The 14,757-nt window shown below is 39.1% G+C and overlaps 1 protein-coding gene across 11 annotated transcripts in view; it reads right to left on the bottom strand.

Moving 5' to 3' along the window:
- ADAMTSL3 (ADAMTS like 3) overlaps window positions 1–14,757 on the bottom strand; it is a 406,645-nt gene that overhangs the window by 111,945 nt on the left and 279,943 nt on the right. For all 11 annotated transcript variants that reach the window (XR_012415261.1, XR_012415259.1, XR_012415260.1 and 8 more), the window contains exon 17: window positions 9,929–10,058. Coding sequence is in view for 7 of the 11 variants with exons in the window: in XM_073996528.1 (XP_073852629.1) it covers window positions 9,929–10,058 (130 nt within the window). In the remaining 4 variants the exon portion in view is untranslated. The remainder of the gene's footprint in view (window positions 1–9,928; window positions 10,059–14,757) is intronic.

Genomic DNA, 14,757 nt, shown 5'->3' on the forward strand with positions numbered 1-14,757 from the left:
CAAACCTCAATTCTTGACCTCTCTGCACCTGCAGGCCCAACACCATGTGGAAGCCACCAAAGCGTGGGGCTTGCACCGTATGATGCAATGGCCTGAGCTATATGTTGGCTCCTTTTAGCCATGGCTGGGATGCAGGGCACCAAGTCCTGAGACTGCACAAAGCAGCAAGGCCCTGGGACTAGCAAGGCCCTGGGAACTGTCTTTTCCTTCTAGGCCTCTGGGCCTGTGATGGGAGGAGCTGCCATGAAAACCTCTGACGTGCCCTTCAGACATTTCCCCCATTGTCTTGGCAATTAACCTTTGGCTCTTTGTTACTTATACAGACTTCTGCAGCAGGCTTGAATTTCTCCTCAGAAAATGGGTTTTTCTTTTCTATTGCATTGTCAGGCTGCAAATTTTCTAAACTTTATGCTTTGCTTCCCTTTTAAACATAAGTTCCAATTCTAAATCATATCTTTGTGAATGCGTAAAACTAAATGCTTTTTAGAGCACCCAAGTCACCTCTTGAACGATTTGCTTCTTAGAAATTTCTTCTGCCAGATACCCTATATCACCCCCTAAAGTTCAAAGTTCCACAGATCTGTAGGGCAGGGGAAAAATGCCACCTCTTGTTTTCTTTTTGAAACTCCATTTTTATATATTATAAACTTTCTCAATATTTCCTCTGTATCTACCTTTTGTGCATATTTTACATATTTTATTTATTCTTCATGCTTTATTCTGGGTAATTTTTTCAGCTCTCTCTTCCATTTTAACCGTTTACTCCAGAACATAACTTTTAAATTTCAATCACTATATTTTTAACTTCTAGATATTCTATTAGCTGAACCATATAAACTGCCAATATTTGACCATTTTTGACCAAATAGAAAGTTTCAGATGGTTCAATGTGATAATTGGTTCTTCTAAACAATCTTCAAGTATTTTTCATAGTTTATTGTTTCTAGCATGGATTTTTAATTTCCTGTTTTATATATGTAAATATTTTAAATAAACTTACGTTTATATTCTGTACCTGATAATTCTAACTTATGATGCTCTGTATCTGATTCTATTTTTTCCCCCACTGACTCTCACACATTGTTTCTTCATCTTTTTTTTTTTTTTTAATTTTGATTATGAGCTAATGCTCATTATGTCTTTGTGGGAATTTTAAGGTCTGGGTAGAAGATACACTCCTCCTCACAGGATTTACATCACCTCTATCAAGACCACTATGAACCAATTTTTTCGATCACAAAGAGTGAATATAAACCCTATTCCTACATGAAGGGCTACTTGTAGCTCTTAGATTCTCAGAGGAGCCTTTCTGATTCCTTCCATTCAGAGGCAGAGCTGAGACAGATAGTTCTCCTTGCACTCTCTCTTTACAGGATGGATTTCATTTTTTGAATTTACCTTTTCACTGAGGTAGACCCTGGTTTTGTATGGGGAATCTCCATTCTATTCCTCCTTACCTTCTGAAGGTCTAAGGACTTGTCTATCAGGCAAAAGATCTTAAAGCCAAAAAGTGTAGGTTACTGAGACTGACAACTGTCCCCACTAAGGCAATGCTTCAGCTTGTTTTTGACTTCTGAGGATTTTTCTTACTTTCTTACAAGCTTAGTTCTGCATTTCAAGGTATGTTTTACATATTTTACCTAGTATTTTAGAGGTATTTAGCAAAAAGCCTTTAAGGATATCAAGTCCATCATGTGGTTAGAAATTGACATATACAGTCACATACTTGAAATAATAGTTCAGCAAGTTTAGCTCTAGGGTGATCATGATTTTCCCTCAATATTCTGAAGATATTATTCCTTTGTCTTCCAGAAACTCAAGTTGTTGATAAGTTGTTTGCAGTTAATCTGTTTTTCATGTGTGGTAGCTTTTAAGATTTTCTTATCTTCCCTGATTTTCTGTAGTTTCACTATTTTGTATCTATGTGGGGATTTATTTTCATTTGTTTCTCTTGATACGAGGAGTGGATATTTTTTCTTAAGTTTTAGTAAACAGTTTACTTCATATCTTGATTCTCCGACATTACTTCCATATTTCTTAATTTTCTTCCCTTTCCCCAAATCATCAACTGTTTTTCTTCTGTCTTAGAAACTGAACTGTCATTTGCTACGATTGCTTTGGGACCTCAAGCTCCAAATAACCACAAGTGCAGCTCCACTCACCACCTCATGCTTCCATTCCTTTCCTAGCCCAGGTAATTGTTTTCTTAATTGTGTCTTTGGTATGCCTCCTTTTATACTGCATCTACCATTGATCTGTATTTGGAACAGAATATGACGTTACAACACCATCTTAATTGGAAGTCTATTAATTACTTAGACTATAATTGATAATATCTAAATTCCAGAAATTTTGAATGTGAGTAAAGTCACTAAAAGTAGATACATGGGTCATATTTGGATGACAATTGGAAAACATAGCTAAATAATTAGAAGGCTTCTGCTTCATGATTAAAACAATTCAGCTTAAATCTGTAACTTTATTGATGTGACTTCAGGATGATCATCTTTCAAGCAAGTGTATAGCTAGACAAATCAGAGTCACGAGGAACTGGAGATGGAGCTGTTTTTATTTAAGAAATGGGTAACAATTTCTTATTCACAGACAATGAACTCAATAAAGAATTGTTTTTTATATTAAGAAATAGGTAGCAAGTTGGTACAGAAACACATCACTGTTGCCTCTTGCTTTCCTCCTTTCTTCCCTAGCAGTGTTGAATCCTGTTAGAGAAGAAGGCTCTCCTCAGACTAGTGGGACCATTATGTAACCCAGCATGTTTCTACAAGCTGCTGGCTCTCTCCTGGAAAAAGCAAACTCCATAAATAGCAGGCACTCAGCAGTTATAGGATAGATCAGGGGGAGTAACCCCATAAAAGCAAATAAACATCCAACACCCCACCTTGGAGAGTCCAGGCTAATACATCAAATACATTTGTCTTTGGGTAAATAAAGATCCACTGGCTGTCCAACCCAATCTCAGTGGTAAGTTTCACCCTGGGGTGATATTTTACTGCTATTGCCCTTGGAGTCAGTAAATATTTGTATGGAAAATATTATGCAACACCCTGTTCCTGTTATTCCTACACCACTAGTTTCTAGAACCTAAAACATTTTTGTAAACTTACCTTTATTTTGGCATCAAACCTTTGTCTCTGCTGGGTTTTTTCCAATATAAGTCTCAACCTTTGAAAAGTTTACTAAATTTGCAACTTTGAAATGAGGAATAGTATTTCCTTTCACATAAAAACAGACTCTTAATTTTGCAAAGTAGCCAAGACATGTTGTCTGCTCTATTATTCCTAGCTTGGAAGCTCTGTGGGCAAGAGATTGCTGAGGAAGAGAATGTGTAAGAACTCTCGCTGAGGCACAGTGATGACAGAAATGGGATACAGTACACAGGCTGAGGCATGAATAAACCATTAAGCTTTCTTCAGTAAACTTAAGAAACAGTTTCTAGATTTGTTGCTAAATCTTGTTCTGGTTTGGTGGGCAATGGAAGAGCATTGCAAACTAAACTCAACCCTGCCTTGACCTCCTGGGCAGGTCAAACCAAGGCTGTCATTCTTAGAACTAAAACCCCAAGCACTTCACACTACTCATGTGTGGACATAAGGATTGCTGCAAAAGGACTAGACATAATTTGAAGACATGAGTAAAAAATGCAACCTGAAAGCACTACCCAAAAATGAAAGATTGGAGCTTAGGGGACCTTGGTGATCATAAAGTCCAACACCTTTCTTCATTATTCATATTAAGAAACAGTGCCCAGAGAGCTAAGGAACTCACCTGAAATTCCTTGAGAGACGTGGAACTGGGGCTCTATCCCATGTCCCTGATCTATTTCCAGTTTTCTTTTGACTTTTGAGAGTTCCTTGCTATCAAGTGGCTTAGGTTTGGATCCTATTTCACATTCTGTTGAACTTAATTTTACTAGTGAGAAGTGAGCCAATGATTACTTTTATGGGAGAGAATTAACTAATGTCATAGCAGCGAAGCTCTCTAAGAGGCAGAGGGCATAGTGTGTGCAAAGGTCCAAATGGCATGAATGAGCAGGAGTGTGGGTCATGGTGCATAATTTATTGTGGCTGCTGAGCAAGTTCCTTAGGGTGAGCCTGAGTGTGTGTCTGTCTGTCTGTCCGTCTTTCTGTCCGTCTGTCTCTGTGTCTCTCTCTCTCTCTCTTTCTCCCTCTCTCTCTCTCTCTCTGTGTGTGTGTGTGTGTGTGTGTGTGTGTGTGTGTGTGTGTGTGTGGTGGAGGTGACAGGAAATGTGGTTTAAGAGTTGGATCCAGAGTCACAAAGGCATTTATATGCTGTGGTTTAATTGCCTTCCCACAAAAGATGTGGAAGTTACAACCCCCAGTACTTGTGACTGTGACCTTATTTGGAAATAAGTTCTTTGCAGATGATCAAGAGGAGGTCATTACAGTAGGCCCTACTCCAGTATAAGTGGTGTCCTTAGAAAAGGAGAAGTGTGGACACAAAGACACAGAGAAGGAAAACAATATGAAATCACAGGGACAATGTCATTCACAAGCTGAAGAATGCCAGAGTTACCTGCCAGTAGAAAGCCATGGAACAGAGGCTCCCTTACAGTTCTAAGAAGGAATCGACCCTGCTGACACCTTAATTTTGGACTTCTGGTCTCCAGATCTGGGAGACAATAGATTTCTGTTCTTTAAGCTACTCTGTTTCTGGTTGTTATGGCAGCCCCAGGAAAGAAACACATGTCAAAGTGGAGAATGTGGATTTGAATCCATAGATAAAGGAGCGTTGTTGAGGGTTTCATGCAGAGGCGCACACAGTCATTTTGCAACTTAGAAAGATAAAGATCTTTCATAGTCATGTGTGTGCACATGGATCAGAGCAGGAAACAAGAGAGGCAAGAGTTCATTTAGAAACTGCTGAACAGTTCAGGTAAAACATATCTGAATTAAGGCAGTGGAAGTTACACATGATTAGGACAAATTCATTAAGTACTGAAAAGTAAACTGTCAAGAATCTCAAGTTCATATTATCAGAGAACTAAAACCATAAAACGCCACTTACTTTATGTGATTCCCCTCAGAAAAGAAACTCAGGTTTCATGATAAAGTGGGAGAAAATGTTTGATTTGGACTTAGTCTTGAAAATTTAAATTAAAAATTATAAAATCAAGTTATCTTATCTTGAATGTAATTGTGGTTGTAATGCCAACTTTATGCACTAATTCTTAGAATGACAGAGAATGAATTGTAAATTGTTTCATATTTTGGCTTTCTTTTCTGAAAAAATTATATGATGAAACATTATGGCTACCTTCACTTCCGGAGCAAGAGTGTAACAGTTATTTTCAGAAAAATAAAACTGAGAGTTTCATCAGTGTTCTCAGGGCCTCTTTTTTCATCCTGTGACATGCAAATCATTCTCATTTGAAGTGCCTTTCATGTTGTTATCATTTTCATTTTCTCTGTTTTAGTTGTTACTTGGCTAGAAACAGAGCAGAATTCTGGTGAAGACTAGTTTCACATCAATCTGCAGTAAGATTTAAATCTAGAAATAAAATACACCCCAACATATGGGGTTGTATTTTCTTCTTTTTACTCTTCTTTGTTAATGGCTATCAATATATCATACCTAGCTGGGTGTGGTCACTCATGCTTATAATCCTAGGAGCTTGGAAGGCTGAGATGAGAGGATATCTTGAGCCCAGGAGGTCAAGGCTGTAGTGAGCCATGACTGCACGACCACTCCAGCCTAGATGACAGAGAAAAACCTAATCTCTAAAAACATTTTAAAATTTTAAAAAATTATTGATGCACATATGGCTCATTCCTGTAATCCCAGTAACATGGGAGGCTAAGGCAGGAGGATCACTTGACCCCAGGAGTTCAAGGCTGCAGTGAGCTGTGATCACACCACTGCACTCCAGCCTGAGCAAGAGAGAGAGACCCTATCTCAAAAAAAAAAAAAAAAAAAAAAAATCACACTTAGCCAAACTGTAGTCACAATTTTAAATCTGTGCAAATTCCAAACCATTATTTTTTGTAATCATCTTTCTAGAAAGACAGTACTGGCTACAGTAGACAAAGGGGATGGCTAGTGGAGGGACTAGAAATCAGGAGACCAGCTCTACCAGCAGCATGATATGTAGGCTCCCACAGCTTCCATTTGGCCATCCTGAAAAGGCAGAATTTAGACTAGATAACATCTCATGAGAAACGCTCCATGTTTGGGCTTTATGTTGTAGTATGCAATTTATTTAGTGTGTGCTCATGGAGAAGTCACCAATCACCTAAAAATCCTAAATTTCAGTTTTCATATACAGAAAACAAGAGCCTTTATTCATTATATATTTATTAGCACGTTTCTAAAAGAATGTGAGGCTATTAATAAGAATAGTACTAGCTACTTTTCACCAAAAAGAGACTACTTAGGGCAATGATTTTCAAATTTTTGCACAGCAAAACACCTGATATAGTGCAGACATAAGTTGTGAACAGGTTCATTCACTGTTTTAAATAAAACAGTACATAGAAAAGGATTTATGGGCCAGGTGCAGTGGCTCACGCCTGTAATCCCAGCACTTTGGGAGGCTGAGGTGGGCAGATCACTTGAGGTCAGTTTAAGATCAGCCTGGCCAATATGGCAAAATCCTGACTCTACAAAAAATACAAAAATTAGCTGGGTGTGATGGCATATGCCTGTAGTCCCAGCTACTCAGGAAGCTGAGGCAGGAGAATCACTTGAACCCAGGAGGCAGAGGCTGCAGTGGGCCGTGACTGCACCATTGAACTCCAGCCTGGGCAACAGAGTGAGACTCCGTCTCAAAAAAAAAAAAAAAGGAAAGAAAGAAAGAAAGAAAAGGATTTATGGATTGTAGAACTCTTAAAACTACTCTGCAAAATACTGGAGCATGGGGGCCATGGTTGGGAATGCAGTATTTCTGAAGGATACATCGAGCAGTTTTGGAAAAGACAGGAGAGGTGCATTGATATTCATGGCTACAAATATAGAAGGGATTCAACTATTTTGATGAAGAATGTTGTTAGTGGCCGGGTGCGGTAGCTTATGCCTGTAATCCCAGCATTTTGGGAGGCTGAGGCAGGTGGATCACCTGAGGTCAGGAGTTTGAGACCAGCATAGCCAACATGGTGAAACCCCATCTCTACTAAAAATACAAAAAATTAGCTGGGCATGTTGGTGGGCACCTGACCTGTCATCCCAGCTACTCAGGTGGCTCAGGCAGGTGAATCGCTTGAACCCAGGAGGTGGAAGTTGCAGTGAGCCATAAGACTGTGCCATTGCATTCCAGCCTGGGCAACAACAGCAAAACTTCGTCTCAAAAAAAAAGAAAAAAAAAGGTGTTGGTGTCATATAAACAGTAAAAAGGAAATGATGATATTTGCAGATTCACACGGAGGCAGGCTTTAAATCGAGGACACTCAAACGGAATTATGGTGGGCTGGATCCCTAGTTTTAAGTAATTTTCTTAAAAAATTTATAATTCATCTAATTGTCTCCATTTTGTTCTCCCCATTTCTGTGTTTGAGTAATCTTTTTAAAATGTAAATCTGATGTGCCACTTCATTGCTCAAACCCTCCAGTGGCTTCCCACTGACTCTCTGGATGAAGTCCAAGTGCTTACCATGGCCCTTGCCCATTCATATCTCATCTGATGACACATCGATCTCCTTTCTCTCAAGTTCCTTGAGCACATTGAGCTCTTTCTTTCCTTGGGGCCTTTGCACATACTGTTCTCTCTGCCCAGAACACTCATTCCTCTACAGCTCTCCTGGCAGATTCCTGCCTGTGTTTACATCTTAAATAACTTCCTCAGAAAGGACCTGCACCAACCTCCCCCACTTCCCTGCCCCACCAATTTATTTTAGGTCCTCGTAGTATTCCTGCTCTTGAGACGTTGTTTATTTAACATCCACCTCATGCCCCATCCCCAGATTAAGTTTAAGAAAACAGTTTACAAAATGATGTAGTACATGGTTCCAATGTCATAGGGAAATATGTTGAGAAATATGACTATGTTTTGCCCCCTCCCTGTATTTGTCCCTGTGCCTTGCTCCTGTTCAGGAAGGTGGTCATCTGTTTCCATCTTCACTGCCTCAGGGGAGGGATGTAGCAGGGAAGGAAAACAGAAACCCTGGCTTTTCCAAAAGTATCCATTTCAGTGGTTCCAATATTAGAATATAAAAAACTGAGAAACATAGATAAATAATTCAGATTACTACATGCCATTACACAAGTGCTATTTCTCTAAAGATTAAAGGGTCATTCCAAGTGAATACATATTCAACACTGCTCTAATATACTTGCTATTCTTGGAAAAGTCTGGACATACTTGACAAAGTATGACAAAGTCTTGACTCCTAGTTACATCAAACCTTCCTAAAACCCCTCCTTTATTGTCTCTTCTGCAATCTGCATTCTAGCATGGATCACTCTGGAATGCCATAAGCCTGGGGGTGGGAGTGGGAGGTGGCAGGGAAACAGTTTTCCCAGTGCTGTTTCTGGCCCTTGCTTTGCTCACTAAGGTAAGTCTACAGGCCCCTACTGCATCACCTAAACCACACACAGCAAGATGGCTCTAACATAAGACAACAAGCCCCAGTACTTCTGTAGGCCTCAATGGAAGTGAGAAATACAGTAATGGATACAAAACACTATGCCCATTACATGGCAGGTTTGATTTCACCAAGGATGAGGCACACACTGGCCTCCTCCTGAGACTGTGCGGGCTAGAGAACAAGACTCTCAAGGAAGGGGTGCCCATCTCCAGGATGTGGAGGGCCTGATTTCTCGGGGGGCCTAACGTATTGATCCCCACCTTCACCACCCTTATGCCATCAAGGCAGGAGAAACATCACAGCCAACAGATTGTATGGAATCAAAATCAGAAGGGTCAAGAGAATTCCAGAAGCATAACTTATTTTCTGAATAAACATAAAATACACTTACCCTTAGACTAATATGGCAGGAGGATACAATAACCTCCCTCAATCACTGAGAGTCCTAAACATAGCAGAATTTGCTTTAGCAAATGAAAGGATTTCATTAGCAGGGCAACATGATGACTAAGAGGTAGGAGAGGCAGGTGGTGACTGGGAATGGGCTCAGCATTTTTGGCAACTAATTCTTCTCACAGAATAGGGGTCACAAGATAATAAAGGTAAAGAAGAGATGAAGGAAAAGACTGGGGGTTATATTCAGAAAGGTCTTGTGTGAGAAACCCATGATGTTCGGTTATCATCCTCTGTAGCCAGCAGCACCAGGGACACAGGAACATGAGAACAACCTACTTCTCTTCTGATAAAATTCCTCACGATCTTACCAGGACTTAAGCAAGAAAGCAGATTAACTTTTAAGGTAAACCTATCAGTCAAAGAGATCAAGAAGGTCACCCTCACCTACTCATTGGGATTTATAACATTACACCCCACAACCTGAGATCCCAGGCAAGTCAGTGGGAAAGGTAATAACACATCAGTGTGAGTGCTAGGTATCAAATAGGAGATTACACAGTCACTCAACAAATATGGATTAAGCACCTACTGTGTACCAATGTTAACTCTAATGCAAAACCTGTGCTTTCTGATGGGATGTTAAGGGAAGAAGTGCCCTGGAGGAAACAGGGAGGAGAAAGAGAACAAATCCACTGATCTCATGGTTTTGCAGGTAGCAGGCCAGTTTATGTTCATTAGGGTTCGATGCAAACAAAAGTCAACCTCAAGATCATTCCTGTTCAACATGGCTGCATCTGAGCACCTAGGCAAGAATCTGGCTGGAGCATAACTTGAGCAGAGAAGAGAGCTCTGAAGCAGGCTTAGCACATCTACCTTTGGTGAACCCACAAGTCTGCACTTAGGTGGGTTTCTCTGCAGGGGAGGGTATTACCACCCAGACATGGTATATACCAGGAGCACAAGACAGCACATACCTGGGGGGACAGGGCTCTGTGTTACAGGCCTGGCTCATGGCTGGAGGACGGTGGACCATATCACACAAGCTGTCATTGACTGTCTGCTGGGTCTGGATGTGTAAGCACACTGCTATGGCTTCTTGATGACCTGCAGGTTGGAAAGAGGAAAAAATGCAAATGACATAGAATCATTTGTTGTGGAAAAAACAAAATAGAGTCTTAGGTCTTCTCATTCTTAGAACACTGCCCTTTTGACTATCATAGGGCTGCGGATGTATTTCAGAGTACACCTGGGAGCAAACAACTTTGCATTATCCAAAGTCTCCCAGTCTACAATATTCCTTCATTCGCCTTTTAAATTCAGTCCCTTTACTCCCTCTCTCCCAAATCTGCTCACCTTGAAACATTCAAGAGCATCCCGACTCCCCACCCCTCCTTGGACTTATCTGTATTCCAAATGTACCCAAAGCTAGGAGTTTCCCCAAATAAGCCATCAAGGTGTTTCTTCCAAACAGTCACAATAGTTTCCCTAAGAGGAATTTTTGAATCAGCTGCTAAAGAATAACATTTTCTCTGTATCACTGCAAATGTGCTAAATCTGGCAGACACATAACTCCTCAAAATTTTAATTATGATTTGAGTTCCTATTCACTATGACTGTAATTTGTAACATTTCTACTGCTAGGAAAAACAATAACAACACCTCCTATTTGCAAAGTGTACAAGGTGCTTTCACAATAATCGGTGAGGTCAAAAGAATGGCATTATTACCTCCATTTTATTAATTTAATAATAAGGAAACTGAGGTCTAGAGAGAAACTAAGACAGCAAAAATGTGGTAGATTCAAGCCTAAAAATTAAATTCCCTGCCTCCTAATTCAGTGATCTTTCTTCTGTACATACTCTAGGGATTCTAAAATGCAATACAGCCAAAAAGTACAAGACTGCTCCTTGTGAAAATATGAACTTTCACAAGCATATTTTCCCTTTGAGGCCAGACAGGTCTGTCTGACCCCAAAGCCTATGTTCTCAACCAGTATTCTTTGTCTGCTGAGACAAAAAAAATTATTGGGAAATCAGATGGAACAAGATGTAAATCAAACTTTTGATTAAAAAGTCACATACAAACTGTAATAGCAACTGACTATGTTATTTGAAATATGCAAATGCATTCATTTTCATGCAAGAATGTACATTCCATTATGTTACAAGGTTGTGGTTCTTTTTCCAAATGCCATGTTTCAATTCAACCATTTTACAGGATGTAGTATTGGCCAAAGATACTTCTAAAATACATATTTGTGATGTTCAGTTCTTTCTAATAAATTTTCTCCTGCTGTCTTCAGTTGTAATTTTATGTTCCCTGCCATGGCAGGATGCAGTATTAAATCTGCATGTATCTTCTATGAACTTTTAAAATAAACATTGGCTAACCTGAGATATAAGAAGGCATTGCTACAACTTAATAACTCTAGGTTTTATTTGCAAATATCAAAACTTAGTTACCTTGTAGAGGTTTAAGTGTTCATTTCCTAGTATGTTTCATTTTTTTAAATCTGAGAAAAATCCAGTTAACTTCCAAATATATTTTAATTTATAACAGAAATTCTTAGAAATTTTTATTCCAGAGACTATTTTGGAACATTTTCTGAATAAGTGGGCCTTAAAGCCCCATTATAACCCATTCCGGATGGAATTGTACAACACTCATGACAAACTTTTCAGTCTTAAAGTAAGTTTACTGAAAAGAATTTATAGGTTTAATAGCTGATTTAGGATACTTATTGAAGTAGAGTATATTTTCCAAAAATGGCCACAAAATATCTCCCATCCCATACATTGGTCCTACAATGTTACTTTGACATTTCTCACCTTAAAATATTTGATTAAGCATTTACTTTCAAAAATCAAAGTTAGAAAAGGAAAAATTATAAAAATAAGTTTACCTCATCTTGTAACAAAATTTAGGTAATAATTACAACTATGAATTTAGAATATAATATATCAAGTGCTGAAACATCAGCATCATTTTTCAAATAAAATCCTTTTGTAGCACAAGGCAACATCCCTTACTTCACATTTGACCTTTTTTTTTTTTTTTTTTTTTTTTTGAGACGGAGTCTCGCTCTGTCGCCCAGGCTGGAGTGCAGTGGCTCGATCTCGGCTCACTGCAAGCTCCGCCTCCCGGGTTCACGCCATTCTCCTGCCTCAGCCTCCCGAGTAGCTGGGACTACAGGCGCCCACAACCGCGCCCGGCTAATTTTTTGTATTTTTAGTAGAGACGGGGTTTCACCGTGGTCTCGATCTCCTGACCTTGTGATCCGCCCGCCTCGGCCTCCCAAAGTGCTGGGATTACAGGCGTGAGCCACCGCGCCCGGCCACATTTGACTTTTGCAGTGTTATCATGAAAGAGTCTTTTTTTAGAAAAAGAAAAATATACGTAGCTTGTGGCAACACAGTGAGATCCCCATCTCTACAAAAAATACAAAAATTAGCTGGGTGTGGTGGGTGCGCCTATAGTCCCAGCTACTTGGGGGGCTGGGGTGAGGGGATCACTTCAGCCCAGGAGGCTGGGACTGCAGCAAGCTATGATTGTACCACTGCAGTCCAGCCTGAGCAACAGAGAAAGATTCTGTCTCAAAATATATACATATTTTTTAGCCTTCATCAAGAAATAAATTAATATTTAAAGCGTAAAAACACAGACTCCAAGAAAAGAAGCAGAACCAACAAATAAGCTGACATGTTCTTTTTGCTTGGTTGGGTTTCTGCCATTTGCAAATAACAGTCTTGACTACTTCAACATGTCAAATAACATAACACACACACAGACACACAGTGTAAGAATACCAGGAGAGATTTTTAAAATCCATAGTCAGAGCCTTTTATGTGCTACTCAGTATTTAATACGCCAAGTTGTAAAATAAATAAGGAAAAATTAATTTGTGTAAGAAAATTATGTTGCTTCAAAAATCAAGTAGTCTTGGGCCCTAGAAATAGATACAATATACTTTCTTGAAGCATCCATGGAACATCAACAAAAACAGATCCTGTATTAGTCTAGAAAACTGCAGTAAGTTTCAAAAGTCATAAATTATGCAGGTAACATTCTCTGACTATAATATAGTCCAACATAAGTGAATAATAAACAATCAAACTCACTAACTCCACATATTAGAATTTTTATAAAGTTCTAGGCCCAAGAGTAAATAGATTGCACATTATTTGTGGCAGGAAAAGGAAGAACAGGGAGACTTATAGCCACTTCAGACTCGATGAACAACTCTAGAAAATAAATTTCAGTATCCTCATGAAATGGATGGTTTTTGTCCCAAGGGAATCTAAATTATGTAATTTATTTTAAAATTATTATAAGAACTTGGATTGAATATAACAATAAGTGGGGAAAACTTGAAAATAATGTTAAAGATGGAGCCATGATGCTTCCCCTCAATCCCAAAAACAGGACAGGATTTAGACAGTTGTAGGAACTAGCACTTTCAAACATTTTAAACAGATGATTTCTATGATATAAACTATTTAAAATTATTTAAAGGTATACAAAATGCCAGTTCATCTCACAAAACTACTAAAACCTGATACCTAAACCTATACGAGGAAAAAAGAGGTCTGCTTCATACAGTGTGGGCTTGTATAATGCCATATTATATATAATGATGTTCTTTGTTTCCAAAATACACACATACACACAGGCCTAGGATCATATTGGAAAGAAGAGTTAATTTTTTTCTCTTTCTGCTGATTAGCTAGTTTGACTGGAGGGTTATTACTGTAAAGTACCAGGTAATGAAAAAGGGTGAAGCATAATATGTTATGGATCCAAAGGTATCCTGTTTGGTGTTAAAATGCAAGTTTTGTAGCACTTTAAATAGGTGAGTTCTTTTTAGGAACCAGTTGAGGAGACAGCTGGTAAAGATTAAGGATTGTTGAAAGCCATTTGGCCTTAGGAAGGGCATCATAAACCACTGGAGCCTGAGCGGAAGTGACCAATTATGTCAAGAGGACCTGGAAGAAACTACAGCTCGAGGCCTGTCATGATTTGAAGGGATTTGGAGAAAACAAAACGGCAGTTGCTAATGTACCATGTCGGGAACACATCTCTATTGGGAGTATGCTCAAATGAGCCCATAGTGGGCCAATGCAATCTTCATTCCCATTTTACCATTTGTAGAAAGGAATTCTTGTACTCCACTATGCAAAATAGAGTACATTTACATGCATCAGTATCATTCATATATATTTTTATATATATATATCCTAAATTAAATAATAGCATATTATAATCAGCAGTATAATAAAATTACATCATTACCTCAAACATCTGTCATTCACCTACCAATCACTTTCAGCAAATATTCATATGCACAAAAGCACAGAAATGACCAGATGGGAACTTCCTGTTATAAGCATACAAACCCACCTACTCTCATATCCTCACTAGCCTTTTCCCTGCTTATTACAATTAGAAGCTGCTCTTCCAATGAATTAAGACTGATCTTCACGACTGTGCTTGGAGTTTCATCCCTTTCCATCTTCTTAGAAAACCTATTTATTACTTTGTCTTTCACTTTCATTCTAGAGCTTTCTTGTTGCTTTTCAAATGTACCCAAGGGTCTCTGACATTAAATAACACCACCCCTCACCCACACCCACACAGATCTGCCTCAACCCACAAGGCCATCTTAGTCATCTCCTCCTCTCTGTCTTCTTTAACACGGCCAATTTTTGCTGCAAAACAAAACTCCTCTATTCATCTCCACTCTGTCACTTATCATTGTTTCCTCAACCCTTTCAAATCTGGTTTCCATCTCCGCTCCTCCACTGAA

Source organism: Macaca fascicularis, chromosome 7, assembly GCF_037993035.2.
Source record: "Macaca fascicularis isolate 582-1 chromosome 7, T2T-MFA8v1.1".
NCBI classification, from domain to species: domain Eukaryota; kingdom Metazoa; phylum Chordata; class Mammalia; order Primates; family Cercopithecidae; genus Macaca; species Macaca fascicularis.